The sequence below is a fragment of the Oncorhynchus kisutch genome, linkage group LG8 (assembly GCF_002021735.2).
Source record: "Oncorhynchus kisutch isolate 150728-3 linkage group LG8, Okis_V2, whole genome shotgun sequence".
Lineage (NCBI taxonomy): Eukaryota > Metazoa > Chordata > Actinopteri > Salmoniformes > Salmonidae > Oncorhynchus > Oncorhynchus kisutch.
The window spans coordinates 44647045-44661822 of record NC_034181.2 but is presented as its reverse complement, the minus strand read 5'-3'; the positions used below and the strand labels follow the sequence as shown (position 1 = coordinate 44661822).

General features: G+C 43.5%; 2 protein-coding genes across 3 annotated transcripts in view; one reads left to right on the top strand and one right to left on the bottom strand.

Moving 5' to 3' along the window:
- Positions 1-14188, bottom strand: part of kiaa0825 (KIAA0825 ortholog) — a 153221-nt gene extending 139033 nt beyond the window's left edge. The window contains exons 1-2 of the mRNA XM_031830426.1: positions 14069-14188; positions 244-379 (exon numbers count right to left, since the gene is read on the bottom strand). Of these exons, the coding sequence (XP_031686286.1) occupies positions 244-374 (131 nt within the window). The 5' untranslated portion in view covers positions 375-379; positions 14069-14188. The remainder of the gene's footprint in view (positions 1-243; positions 380-14068) is intronic.
- A 213-nt stretch (positions 14189-14401) lies between these two features.
- slf1 (SMC5/6 complex localization factor 1) overlaps positions 14402-14778 on the top strand; it is a 36716-nt gene continuing 36339 nt past the window's right edge. Inside the window, exon 1 of one of the 2 annotated variants that reach the window (XM_020489480.2) lies at positions 14402-14695. In XM_020489480.2, coding sequence (XP_020345069.1) covers positions 14682-14695 — 14 coding nt within the window. In that variant the 5' untranslated portion in view covers positions 14402-14681. The remainder of the gene's footprint in view (positions 14696-14778) is intronic. The other variant, XM_020489478.2, reaches the window with a different exon arrangement.

Sequence of the window (14778 nt, the reverse complement as noted above, 5' to 3'; positions counted from 1 at the left end):
CCATAGAATCCCTTGTGCCAGGAGTCGTACCTGGGCACATGACCTGACCAGAGTCTGTATTCAAAAGCATCTCAGAGTAGGAGTGATGATCTAGTATAAGTTTTATAAGTCTTTTGAATCATAATGAATAAGAAGGGGGGGACCTGATCCTAGATCAGCACTCCTACTCTGGAACACTTGGTGTATATACCGGCCGTGGACAAACTCTGGGTCCTAGTTATGGTGGTCCTGAGAGACACTGACCTGCAGGCATTGAGTTTGAGTTTGTCCTCTGTGTCTCGGAGCAGCTGTTGGATATCCAGCTCACTGGGAAGCCCAGTAAGCAGGAGCTCTACAAACGCATGATCCTGTGGAAGGTCCCCCTGCCATTCCATCCTGCCTGGGGCACAGCGAGAGAGAAGAAGGAGAGTGAGAACGAACTGAGAATAATGGAAAATGTATTTTCTCACAAAAACAACAAACAAGACATTGTCAGTATCACAGACTAAAAAGGCTTTGGTTCAATGGATGTTTTTCTTGGAGAAAAAAAATCAATAGGTCTCTTGTTTAGCTCTTATTGAATGCATTATGCATACAGTAAATAATGAATGTAACAAAATGAAGCCATCACATTCAAAGATATTTGATCAAATAGACCATGGATGGACCCCCTCCAAACACACCCACACACACACACACACACACACACACACACACACACACACACACACACACACACACACACACACACACACACACACACACACACACACACACACACACACCACATCTGAGACATGGTAATTTGATTTCTCCTCAAACAAGATTGTTATCAGGAGACGTAAATCAACTGCACCTGAAACAAGAGGCAACTTAAATATGTTCCACCTCATCCCTTTCCTCTGTTCCACTTACAGTAGGAGGACCCCTGATCAAAATGCATAGCTTCTAAGTATTATCAGACAGTGACACTATAACCAGTTAACGTTTTTTTTTAAACTAGGTAAATAAATAACTAACAAGAAAGGGGATTCTTCACTGCAGGCTTTAAATAAACAATCCATCTCGGTTCACCTCAGTATGACGCCCCCTTGGTGCTTAACACATCCTCGAACAGCCAATCATGCGCTGGCGGGGCTCGGCCCATATCAACACCGTCATCATGAGTCAAATGGAATGTAATGGAGAGTGTCAGTGTCAATTTGGCTTTCTCACACTCCTCTCCCCTTCATCTGCTGTGATTTTAATAATCCCTGTCAAAGTCCAAACAGCCTGCCGTACGTAGGCCTACCACCCTGACACGCCAGACAGAAAGCTCAACATTCATTTAGCCCGCACAAAGGGAGGCCTGTCCAGCTGGACAAATATTATTTTCTTCACTTGACAGTCTCTGCAGTTAAGCTTGTACTTGATTATTCCCTCCCTCCCTCATCCTCCCCTCACCCCCTCTCCTTCCCCACATCATCATCCGCACACTCTGTCTGGGAGGGAGTATATAGAGAGACTTCTGGAGACGTGTAGGTTTTCAATCGGCGGATTAGGAACTCGACGGTGTAATTATATGGGAGAGAGCGTGTGTGGCGGAGGCTGGTGATGATAGTGTGTCACACAGGATGTGCATCAACGCCCATGTGTGTGCGCGCGTGTGTGTGGTACACGTGAGAGTTAAGGGAGAGTGTCAGGTTCACATTGTCACCACACAGGGCCTCATTAGCAGCAGAAGCAGTAGATATCTTTTGTGTTGTCATTATCTATTTTGAAAGCAGATGTTGAGGAGCCCCAGTGTATTTTTGACTGCTGCCACTGGGTTGACTGGGGCAGACGTATACTCAGAGCACTCAGAGAGAATCTACAGTAGCAGTCTCCTCTCACACAATCCCAGTTAGAGATTGTTCTGAAATATTTAGCAGCTCGTCCCCAGGCTGGCATTTTAAAGCCACTTAAAGCATGTCAAGTTAAAGTCAACACGGTTTAAAAGAGGGCACCTAACATCCTCTTTTAAAGAAACAATAAATTAAACACGTACATATTTTGACATCAAAACATTTCAGAAAATGATCTAATGTGTTCTCAGAAGCAGCTATGAAAACACTAACTGTGCTTCACAAGGCCTCAAAATACAGTTCGAAATTGAGTTGATTCATGTTCCCCATTATTTCTCCCTTGCATTCATTCGATTGTCGACCTACTACTGAATTTATGCTTAAACGTTACCTATATGCTGTGGAAATATCTAAGTAGGCCTATTTGTAGGCTGCTATTACATAGCATCAAAGTAGGCTAAATGGAATTCAAATCAGTCTTTGGAGAAGCAGCTTAATTCATGCTATGGACAGGTTATGGTTAGTGTTGGGGTAGGGGCATCCCGGATTGTTTGCACTCATTTTTAAAATTGTTTTATTATTTAACCTTTATTTAACTAGGCAAGTCAGTTAAGAACAAATTCTTATTTACAATGACGGCCTCCCCCGGCCAAACCCTAACCCGGACGATGCTGAGCCCAAGTGCCTAGAGTCGAGGGGCCAAGTTTGGCACAGGGGTATAGTTCTCCTTGTTTGTTATTTGATAATATAAATATAAGACTTCTGTATTTTTTTGAGTTGATGGATTTGATGGGTTATTTGGCTCTGTGCTGAAAATTTAGCTTGCGAATGCCATTACACTGATTAAGAGTGTCTTACTCTGAAGTATTTTAGAGAGATGGGAGTTGGTATGATCAAAGAAAATGATTATCCAGAAGCGGCGCTCCTAGTGGCCGAGGACTTTAATGCAGGTTAACTTAAATCTGTTTTTCCTCATTTCTACCAGCATGTCACATGTGCAAACAGAGGGGGAAATAAACTCTAGACCATCTTTACTCCACACACAGAGATGCATACAAAGCTCTCCCTCACCCCCCATTTGGCAAATCTGACCATAATTCTATCCTCCTGATTCCTTCTTACAAGCAAACACTAAAGCAGGAAGTACCAGTGATTCGCTCAATACGGAAGTGGTCAGATGCGGATGCTACGCTACAGGACTCTGGACGACTGTGTGATCATTCTCTCCGTAGCCGATGTGAGCAAGACCTTTAATTAAACAGGACAAAATTCACAAAGCTGTGGGGCCAGACGGATTAGCAGGAAAGGTACTCAAAGCATGCCCAGATCAACTGGAAAGAGTCTTCCCTGTAATGTTCAACCTCTCCCTGACTGATTCTGTAATGCCTGCATGTTTCAAACTGACCACCATAGTCATTGTGCCCAAGAAAGCAAAAGTAACCTGGCCTAAATGATTACCGCCCCATAGCACTCACGTTGGTAGCCATGAAGTGCTTTGAAAGGCTGGTCATGGCTCACATCAGCACCATCATGCCAGAAACCCTAGACCCACCCCAATTCGCACACCACCCCAACAGATCAACAGATGATGCAATCTCATTCGCAGTCCACACTGCCCATTTCCACCTGGACAAAAGGAACATCTATGTGAGAATGCTGTTCATTGACTACAGCTCAGCGTTCAACACCATAGTGCCCACAAAGCTCATCACTAAGCTAAGGACCCTGGGACTAAACACCTCCCTCTGCAACTGGATCCTGGACTTCCTGATGGGTCGTCCCCAGGTGGTAAGGGTAGTCAACAACACATCTGCCATGCTGATCCTCAACACCGGGGCCCTTTCGGGGTGTGTGCGTAGTCCCCTCTTGTACTCCCTGTTCACTCATGACTGCGTGGCCAAGCACGACTCCAACACCATCATTAAGTTTGCTGATGACACAATAGTGGTAGGCCAGATCACTGACAATGATGAGACAGCCTATAGGGAGGAGGTCAAAGACCTGGCGTGCCAGGACAACATCCTCTCCCTCAATATGAGCAAGACAAAGGAGCTGATCATGGACTATAGGAAAAGGAGGGCCGAACAGGTCTCCATCAACATCAACAGGGCTGAAGTGGAGCGAGTCTAGAGTTTCAAGTTCCGTGGTGTACACATCACCAACGAACTATCATGGTCGAAACACACCAAGACAGTTGTGAAGAAGGCACGACAAAACCTTTTTCCCCCTCAGGAGACAAAAAATTGTTGGCATGGGTCCCCAGATCCTCAAAAATGTATACTGCTGCACAATCGAGAGCATCCTGATTGGTTGCATCACAGCCTGGAATGGCAACTGCTCGGCATCTGACAGTAAGGCGCTATAGAGAGTAGTGCGTACTGCCCAGTACATCACTGGGGCCAAGCTTTCTGACATCCAGGACCTATATACTAGGCGGTGTCAGACGAAGGCCCAAAAAATTGTCAAAGACTCCAGTCACCCAAGTCATAGACTGTTCTCTTTGCTACCGCACGGCAAGTGGTACCGGAGCGCCAAGTCTAGGAACAAAAGGCTACTTAACAGCTTCTACCCCCAAATGGCCATCCGGACTAACTACATTGATCCCCCCCCCACACATTGACTTGGTACCGATACCCCCTGCATATGTAGCCTCGTTATTGTTACGGCATTTTCTTGTGCTTTTTGATAATTTTCTTAACTCTATTTCTTGAACTACATTGTTGGCTATGGACTTGAAAGTAAGCATTTCACAGTCTACACCTGTTGTATTTGGCGCATGTGACAAATACATTTTGATTTGATTCATGCCAGTCTGTTTTAGAGCAAGGGGGTAGACTGCTACTGGAGGACACCAGGATGGCCTGAAAATATTTTGGGTATGTCAGATTGTTCTGGAAATTCTCACATATAAACTTCAAGGGAAGGAGGATGTTTGACATGCTTTACATTTGTATCATAAACAATGTGTTAAAATCATGATGAAAGTGGGGGGATCTGTTTCAAGTATTGAGGATGGTAAAAGGATGCATTAGGAAAAGTGGAGCTGGTCAGAGTTACCCAAAGTTGTTTTGACTTATTGTGTGTCGAAAGAGTAGAACGAGAAGGCATTACGGCTCTACATCAACCTACAGTGCATTTTAAAAGTATTCACACCCCTTTTCCACATTTTGTTGTGTTATAGCCTGAATTTGAAAATGTTTAATAATGGGTCTTCTGTCGCTTGGCTACACACATTACCCCACAACGTGAAAGTGGAATTATGTTGTTTTTTTTAACAAAAAAAATGAAAAGGTGAAATGTCTTGAAATATGGTGAAATGTCAATGAGTTTTCAACCCAGGCTTATGGCAATCCTAAATACGTTCAAGGGTAAAAATGTGCTTAAGTCACATAATTAGTTGTATGTACTCACTCTGTGTGCAATAATAGTTTTTAACATTATTTTTGAATGACTACTTAATCTCTGTACCCCAAATATACAATTATCTGTAAGGTCCCTCAATCCAGCAGTGAATTGTCTACCACAAAGCCCAGGGAGGTTTTCCAATGCCTTGCAAAAAAGGGCACCTCTTGGTAGCTGGGTAAACATACAAAAAGCAGACATGGTGTAGTTATTAATTACACTTTGGATGGTGTATGAATACACCCAGTCACTACAAAGAGACAGGCGTCCTTCCTAACTCAGTTGCCAGAGAGGAAGGAAACCACTAAGGGATTTCACCATTAAGGCCAATGATGACTTTAAAACAGTTACATCATTTAATGGCTGTGATAGGAGAAAACTGAGGATGGGATCAACAACATTGTAGAATGGACCTCAGCACAGAAAAATACCTAGAGGAAAACCTGGTTCATTCTGTTTTCCACCTGACACTGGGAGATGAATTCACCTTTCAGCAGGACAATAACCTAAAACACAACGTCAAATCTACATTGGAGTTGCTTAGCAGGAAGACACTGAATGTGGCCAAGTTACAGTGTTGACTTACAGTGTTGACTACTTGAAAATCTATGGCAAAATCTGAAAATGGTTGTCTAGCAATGATCAACAACCAATTTGACAGAGCTTGAGCAATTTTAAAAGAATAATGGGCAAATATTACACCATCCAGGTGTGGAAAGCTGTTAGAGACTTACCCAGAAATACTCGCAGCTGTAATCACTGCCAAATGTACTTCAACAAAGTATTGACTCTGGGGTGTGAATACTTGTGTAAATGATATATTTCTGTATTTCATTTTCAATAAATTTGCAAACATTTCTAAAAACATGTTTTCACTTGACCATTATGGGTACTGTGTGTAGATGGGTGAGAGAAAAACCTCAAGTTAATCCATTATCAATTAAAGGTTCAACACAACAAAATGTGGAATAAGTCAGGGGTATGAATACTTTCAGAAGACACTTTATGGGGAAGATGTAGATTGGGCAACGTAGGTTTTTGAAGCAGAGCACCGTTAAAAGGAATAATCTCTGGATGTTGAGGCCTCGTGGTTTACAAAGGACTATACCAGGACTTTGTTGGAGCACGCTGTCTGAACCGCGTCGTGGACGGAAGAAAAGAGGAAATCCTGTCTGTATTATTGGCAAAGAGTATCTCCTTTCACATGTGAAGCTGGGATATGTGAGATACGAGGAGAGAGTTTTCGTGTCCAAGCTGTTGTTCTGCTGGAATTGTGTGTCCGGGAAGTAATGTTGATGAAGAATCTGAAGATTTACTGCATTGCAATTGTGCTGAAAAATCACATTCACAATTCCCTGGAGTGCCCAGTTAGGGTGAATGAGTTTGAAGTGGCAAGGGTCACTGCTGTACAGGAGGTCTCCACACAGAGGCAGCTGAAATACTGTAGTCGAAGGAGACTGGAGCTGAAGATATGGCGGTGGATGCCCCCGCAGCCTGTGGAGATTCAGTGTCATTAAACAGTTGAGGGAAACTGATATGCTGACAGTGAAGAAGGTAGAATTTGTGGCATTTATTGCACATGTGATTAATTGTACTTCCCAAACGAACAATAAGTCCAAGAAACTGGCCATAATTGTATCTGCGGCTGAAAGGTTCTTGGCTCTCCAGGACTTCACTGCAAACTTCATTGACATTTGAATCTGACTAAAGGATTACATAGATTTTTGCCTTTTGTTAATTATTTGAGAACAATATACTTAAAAATATATATTGTATACCACCCCGCACAGTGGGGGGCGGCATGCACCTCTAATATATGTTTGTGGACCACCATAATACCATAGAAGAAGAACCTCTGGGGTCACTAGAAAAAAGTTTGAAAGATAAGACGATCATGGAAAATACATTTCATCAATTAAAACAGACATTGGTGCTGTGACCCCTTCAAAATTCATAAGAAAAAAGTATCAACAGGCTTGAGACCAATCTCAGAGACTTTAGTTTCCAAGTCCCCTTCTGCTCCATTGGCACCAACGTGCATTTATGCACATTGCTGTAAAAATCTTCCTGAAACAGAATACGATGTGTCACCCAGGCCAGTCATATAAAATTTCTCAAATAATTCACATGCTAGCACACAATGCAGTGTACTGGGTCTCTTTCCACCTTTCATTGTTCTCCACAGGTGAAGCACAAGCTAGATATTCACCATGCCATGAAGAACAAAATGAACACTCAGTATTAGGAAGGTGTTCTGAACTGCCTACCGCTATCCCCTTGCTGTAAATAAAACACCTGGCTTCACCTGAAACACTGCTGTGAAGTGCCTTCCCGCCCTGCCTCTTAGTTGTGAGACATGTTACTTTATCCCAGAGAGTCATTATTTGAAAAATATACAGTACCAGTCCAAATTAGACACACCTACTCATTCAATGGTTTTTCTTTGTAGAATAATAGTGAAGACATTAAAACTATGAAATAACACATATGGAATCATTCAAAGTAGCCACCCTTTATTTGCCCTGATGACAGCTTTGCACACTCTTGGCATTCTCTCAACCAGCATCATAAGGAATGCTTTTCCAACAGTCTTGAAGGAGTTCACACATATGTTGAGCACTTGTTGGCTGCTTTTCTTTCACTCTGCGGTCCAACTCATCACAAACCATATCAATTGGGTTGAGATCGGGTGATTGTGGAAGCCAGGTCAGCACTTCATCACTCTCCTTGATCAAATAGCGCTTACACAGCCTGGAGGTGTGTTTTGGGTCATTGCCCTGTTGAAAAACAAATGATAGTCCCACTAAGAGCAAACCAGACGAGATAGCGTATTGCTGCAGAATGCTGTGGTAGCCATGCTGGTTAAGTGTGCCTTGAATTCTAAATAAATCAAAGACAGCAAAGCCTCCCCACACCATCACACCTCCTCCATGCTTCACGGTGGGAATCACACATGCAGAGATCATCCATTCACCTCTGAGTTTCACAAAGACACAGTGGTTGGAAGCAAAAATCTCAAATTTGGACTCATCAGACCAAAGGATAGATTTCCACTGTCCATTGCTCATGTTTCTTGGCTCAAGCAAGTCTCTTCTTATTATTGGGGTCCTTTAGTAGTGGTTTCTTTGCAGCAATTCTACCATGAAGGCCTGATTCACGCCGTTTCCCATGAACAGTTGATGTTGAGATGTGTCTGTTGCCTGAACTCTGTGAAGCATTTATTTGGGCTGCAATCTGAGGTGCAGTTAACATTAATGAACTAATCCTCTGCAGCAGAGGTTACTCTGGGTCTTCCTTTTCTTTTCCTCATGAGAGTCAGTTTCATCATAGCGCTTGATGGTTTCTGCGACTGCACTTGAAGAAACTTTCAAAGTTCTTGAAACGTTCCTGATTGACTGACCTTCATGTCTTAAACTAATGATGGACTGTCATTTCCCTTTGCTTATTTGAGCTGTTCTCTGCATAAAATGGACTTGGTCTTTTACCAAATATTCTGTATACCACCCCTACCTTGTCACAACACAACTCATTAAGGTGGTTGAGAGAATGCCAAGAGTGTGCAAAAATGCTTTGAATACTTTGAAGAATCTCAAATATAAAATATATTTTGATTTGTTTAACACTGTCTTGATTACAACATGATTTTATATGTGTTATTTCATAGTTTTGATGTCATCACTATTTTTCTAGAATGTAGAAAATAGTAAAAAAAAAAAAAAAAAGCTGGAAGTAGGTGTGTCCAAACTTTTGACTGGTACTGTGCATAAGATAGACAATGACACATTTGGCAATTAATTAGGTCACAAAAAAATCTGGCCATCTTTCCACTTGGTTACAAACACAGCATTAGCCCATTAATATAAAAGGCCTTCTATTAAAGGGGAAATCTGGGAGTCAAAGAACAATAAAGCAATACCCTGCCACTTTTCTTCAAATCAAATCAAATCAAATCAAATGTATTTGTCACATACACATGGTTAGCAGATGTTAATGCGAGTGTAGCGAAATGCTTGTGCTTCTAGTTCCGACAATGCAGTAATAACGAACAAGTAATCTAACTAACAATTCCCCAAAAAACTACTGTCTTATACACAGTGTAAGGGGATAAAGAATATGTACATAAGGATATATGAATGAGTGATGGTACAGAGCAGCATAGGCAAGATACAGTAGATGATATCGAGTACAGTATATACATATGAGATGAGTATGTAAACCAAGTGGCATAGTTAAAGTGGCTAGTGATACATGTATTACATAAGGATGCAGTCGATGATATAGAGTACAGTATCTACGTATGCATATGAGATGAATAATGTAGGGTAAGTAACATTATATAAGGTAGCATTGTTTAAAGTGGCTAGTGATATATTTACATCATTTCCCATCAATTCCCATGATTAAAGTGGCTGGAGTAGAGTCAGTGGCATTGACAGTGTGTTGGCAGTAGCCACTCAATGTTAGTGGTGGCTGTTTAACAGTCTGATGGCCTTGAGATAGAAGCTGTTTTTCAGTCTCTCGGTCCCAGCTTTGATGCACCTGTACTGACCTCGCCTTCTGGATGACAGCGGGGTGAACAGGCAGTGGCTCGGGTGGTTGATGTCCTTGATGATCTTTATGGCCTTCCTGTAGCATCGGGTGGTGTAGGTGTCCTGGAGGGCAGGTAGTTTGCCCCCGGTGATGCGTTGTGCAGACCTCACTACCCTCTGGAGAGCCTTACGGTTGAGGGCGGTGCAGTTGCCATACCAGGCGGTGATACAGCCCGCCAGGATGCTCTCGATTGTGCATCTGTAGAAGTTTGTGAGTGCTTTTGGTGACAAGCCGAATTTCTTCAGCCTCCTGAGGTTGAAGAGGCGCTGCTGCGCCTTCCTCACGATGCTGTCTGTGTGAGTGGACCAATTCAGTTTGTCTGTGATGTGTATGCCGAGGAACTTAAAACTTGCTACCCTCTCCACTACTGTTCCATCGATGTGGATGGGGGGGTGTTCCCTCTGCTGTTTCCTGAAGTCCACAATCATCTCCTTAGTTTTGTTGACGTTGAGTGTGAGGTTATTTTCCTGACACCACACTCCGAGGGCCCTCACCTCCTCCCTGTAGGCCGTCTCGTCGTTGTTGGTAATCAAGCCTACCACTGTTGTGTCGTCCGCAAACTTGATGATTGAGTTGGAGGCGTGCGTGGCCACGCAGTCGTGGGTGAACAGGGAGTACAGGAGAGGGCTCAGAACGCACCCTTGTGGGGCCCCAGTGTTGAGGATCAGCGGGGAGGAGATGTTGTTGCCTACCCTCACCACCTGGGGGCGGCCCGTCAGGAAGTCCAGTACCCAGTTGCACAGGGCGGGGTCGAGACCCAGGGTCTCGAGCTTGATGACGAGCTTGGAGGGTACTATGGTGTTGAATGCCGAGCTGTAGTCGATGAACAGCATTCTCACATAGGTATTCCTCTTGTCCAGATGGGTTAGGGCAGTGTGCAGTGTGGTTGAGATTGCATCGTCTGTGGACCTATTTGGGCGGTAAGCAAATTGGAGTGGGTCAAGGGTGTCAGGTAGGGTGGAGGTGATATGGTCCTTGACTAGTCTCTCAAAGCACTTCATGATGACGGATGTGAGTGCTACGGGGCGGTAGTCGTTTAGCTCAGTTACCTTAGCTTTCTTGGGAACAGGAACAATGGTGGCCCTCTTGAAGCATGTGGGAACAGCAGACTGGTATAGGGATTGGTTGAATATGTCCGTAAACACACCGGCCAGCTGGTCTGCGCATGCTCTGAGGGCGCGGCTGGGGATGCCGTCTGGGCCTGCAGCCTTGCGAGGGTTAACACGTTTAAATGTCTTACTCACTTCGGCTGCAGTGAAGGAGAGACCGCATGTTTTCGTTGCAGGCCGTGTCAGTGGCACTGTATTGTCCTCAAAGCGGGCAAAAAAGTTGTTTAGTCTGCCTGGGAGCAAGACATCCTGGTCCGTGACTGGGCTGGGTTTCTTCCTGTAGTCCGTGATTGACTGTAGACCCTGCCACATGCCTCTTGTGTCTGAGCCGTTGAATTGAGATTCTACTTTGTCTCTGTACTGGCGCTTAGCTTGTTTGATAGCCTTGCGGAGGGAATAGCTGCGCTGTTTGTATTCAGTCATGTTACCAGACACCTTGCCCTGATTAAAAGCAGTGGTTCGCGCCTTCAGTTCCACACGAATGCTGCCATCAATCCACGGTTTCTGGTTGGGGAATGTTTTAATCGTTGCTATGGGAACGACATCTTCAACGCACGTTCTAATGAACTCGCACACCGAATCAGCGTATTCGTCAATGTTGTTGGCTGACGCAATACGAAACATCTCCCAGTCCACGTGATGGAAGCAGTCTTGGAGTGTGGAGTCAGCTTGGTCGGACCAGCGTTGGACAGACCTCAGCGTGGGAGCTTCTTGTTTTAGTTTCTGTCTGTAGACAGGGATCAACAAAATGGAGTCGTGGTCAGCTTTTCCGAAAGGGGGGCGGGGCAGGGCCTTATATGCGTCGCGGAAGTTAGAGTAACAATGATCCAGGGTCTTTCCACCCCTGGTTGCGCAATCGATATGCTGATAAAATTTAGGGAGTCTTGTTTTCAGATTAGCCTTGTTAAAATCCCCAGCTACAATGAATGCAGCCTCCGGATAAATCGTTTCCAGTTTGCAGAGAGTTAAATAAAGTTCGTTCAGAGCCATCGATGTGTCTGCTTGGGGGGGGATATATACGGCTGTGATTATAATCGAAGAGAATTCTCTTGGTAGATAATGCGGTCTACATTTGATTGTGAGGAATTCTAAATCAGGTGAACAGAAGGATTTGAGTTCCTGTATGTTTCTTTCATCACACCATGTCAAGTTGGCCATAAGGCATACGCCCCCGCCCCTCTTCTTACCAGAAAGATGTTCGTTTCTGTCCGCGCGATGCGTGGAGAAACCCGCTGGCTGCACCGCTTCGGATTGCGTCTCTCCAGTGAGCCACGTTTCCGTGAAACAGAGAACGTTACAGTCTCTGATGTCCCTCTGGAATGCTACCCTTGCTCGGATTTCATCAACCTTGTTGTCAAGAGACTGGACATTGGCAAGAAGAATGCTAGGGAGTGGTGCACGATGTGCCCGTCTCCGGAGTCTGACCAGAAGACCGCTTCGTTTCCCTCTTTTTCTGAGTCGTTTTTTTGTGTCGCTGCATGGGAACCATCCCGTGGCGCTGGTTGTAAGGCAGAACACAGGATCCGCATCGCGAAAAACATATTCTTGGTCGTACTGGTGGTGAGTTGACGCTGATCTTATATTCAGTAGTTCTTCTCGGCTGTATGTGATGAAACCTAAGATGACCTGGGGTACTAGTGTAAGAAATAACACGTAAAAAAAACTAAAAACTGCATAGTTTCCTAGGAACGTGAAGCGAGGCGGCCATCTCTGTCGGCGCCGGTATGGCAGTTGCCATACCGCCTGGTATGGCAACTGCTCAGCATAAGGCGCTGCAGAGGGTAGTGCATACATATCACCGGGGGCAAGCTTCCTGCCATCCAGGACCTAGAAACTAGGCGGTGTCAGAGAAAGGCCCAAAATATGGTCAAAGACTCCAGTCACTCAAGTCATTGACTGTTCTCTCTGCTACTTCACGGCAAGCGGTACCGGAGCACCAAGTCTAGGTTCAAAAGGCTCCTTAACAGCTTCTAACCCCGAACCATAAGACTGCTGAACAATTAATCAAAATGGCTACCGGACTATTTGCATTGAACCCCCCCCCCCCCCCGCCCTTTATTTTTTACACTGCTGCTACTCGCTGTTTATAATCTATGCATAGTCACTTTACCCCTACCTACATGTACAAATTACCTTGACTAAACTACCCCTGCACATTGACTCGGTACCGGTACCGCTGTAGATAGCCTCATTATTGTTATTTTATTGTGTTACTTAATTTAAAAAATATATTTTTATTTATTTAATAAATATTTTCTTAACTCTATTTTCATAAAACTGCATTGTTGGTAGAGGGCTTGTAAGTAAGCATTTCACGGTAAGGTCTTCACCTGCTGTATTCGGCACATGTGACAAATAACATTTGATTTGATAAGCTATGGCCTACAGTGTTTCTTTTTTACAACATTGTGAACCAATAATTGAGTTTAACAAACTCATATTTTGGGTTCTGATGGGGTAAGACAGTTGAACTAAGCTCAGGAGGCTTTCATGTTATATTCTTCAATAACTAATGGCTATAATCAATTTAAAAGTCTAAAAATGGATGCACTAATGCCGGATTGCGCCCTTTACAGTTTAGCCTCTCTCTATTAGCTCACATGTGAGGTCAGAGCCGAATAACAGAACGGCCTGCATACACTTTTGCCTGTTATAAGTGTGAGGTTTAGATACAACAAAACACAAATTAGAAGCTATAAAGTACTGATGGCTTTTAATCCATTTCTTTGTTACCAAGAGACAGCCATCAATATCATAATCCCATTAGGGGATTTTGAAGAAGTAGCCTATCTAGTAGCCTACAGCCATGAGCCTAAGTCAAGGAGGCAATATAGTGAAAATAGGCATATAAAGCCCAATGAAACCTTTTTTCTTCTCCTAAATCTTCATTTAATAAACTGACCATGGGTACAGTCAGAGGCATATATTTCGCTTGTCTCAGCCTGTCATGTTGTCCCTTGGTCCCATTGATTGGTCCCCATGTAGCCATACCAGAAAGAGAATTGGATACATTACAGACTAACGTTACTCTACATTGGCCAAAAGATTTTAAAACGATTAAGAATCCTGCATGCTGAGGATACACAACCTATTAACGTTTTTGAACGCCTACAAGGCTCTGAAAACGTTTGAAATATACATATAAATAGACGATAGGCTACACACCTCTCGATCAGAGCGTTTTGTTTGCAGTCAAGGAAAATCTGTTACAATCTGCTCCATTTGTAACTAATCTGAATTATCCACAAAGCGTCTGTGACAACCACCCGGAAGCAACCAAGGGAAAACTTCCGCAGGTCGGAATGCTCCAAGTTTCAGGCAGGGATTTTAGTTAATCTTTTTTTTTATATTCAACGGTTTTGAGACGTGATACCCATGCACAATTGAATTTGTTATGAAAATTATAATTTAGGAATTTGCTTCTCATTAATGAAATCATGCAATGTTAAAATAATGTGTGTTTTAAAAAATATATGTTTCGTGGACCCCCCCTCCCACTAGCGCAGTTTACTGTCAAGATAGAGTAGTTTCTTCTTAGCACAAGGGTGGCAAAACACCTATATTTTGCTCAGTGATAGTCCAATATGTTGCTAGTTTATTAACCAGTATGCACGATTTAATTGTAGTTTCGATAAATATAGCAACATGTTGTTGAACGAATCAAATGTCAGTCTAGAGAAATAAAATATTGACGGCTCGCGAAATGGTATCGACTGTCAAGTCTGGTCATGGCGTCTGAATTTTGGCGCTAGCTAGATAGCGTTAGTGTGGACGTCACATGCACATGCCAAGGTACTTTAACGTTAACTGTATATTGTTTTTAGTTCAACACTAACCGAACTAGTACCTACTAGATAACTAGCCAGTCTTACTGA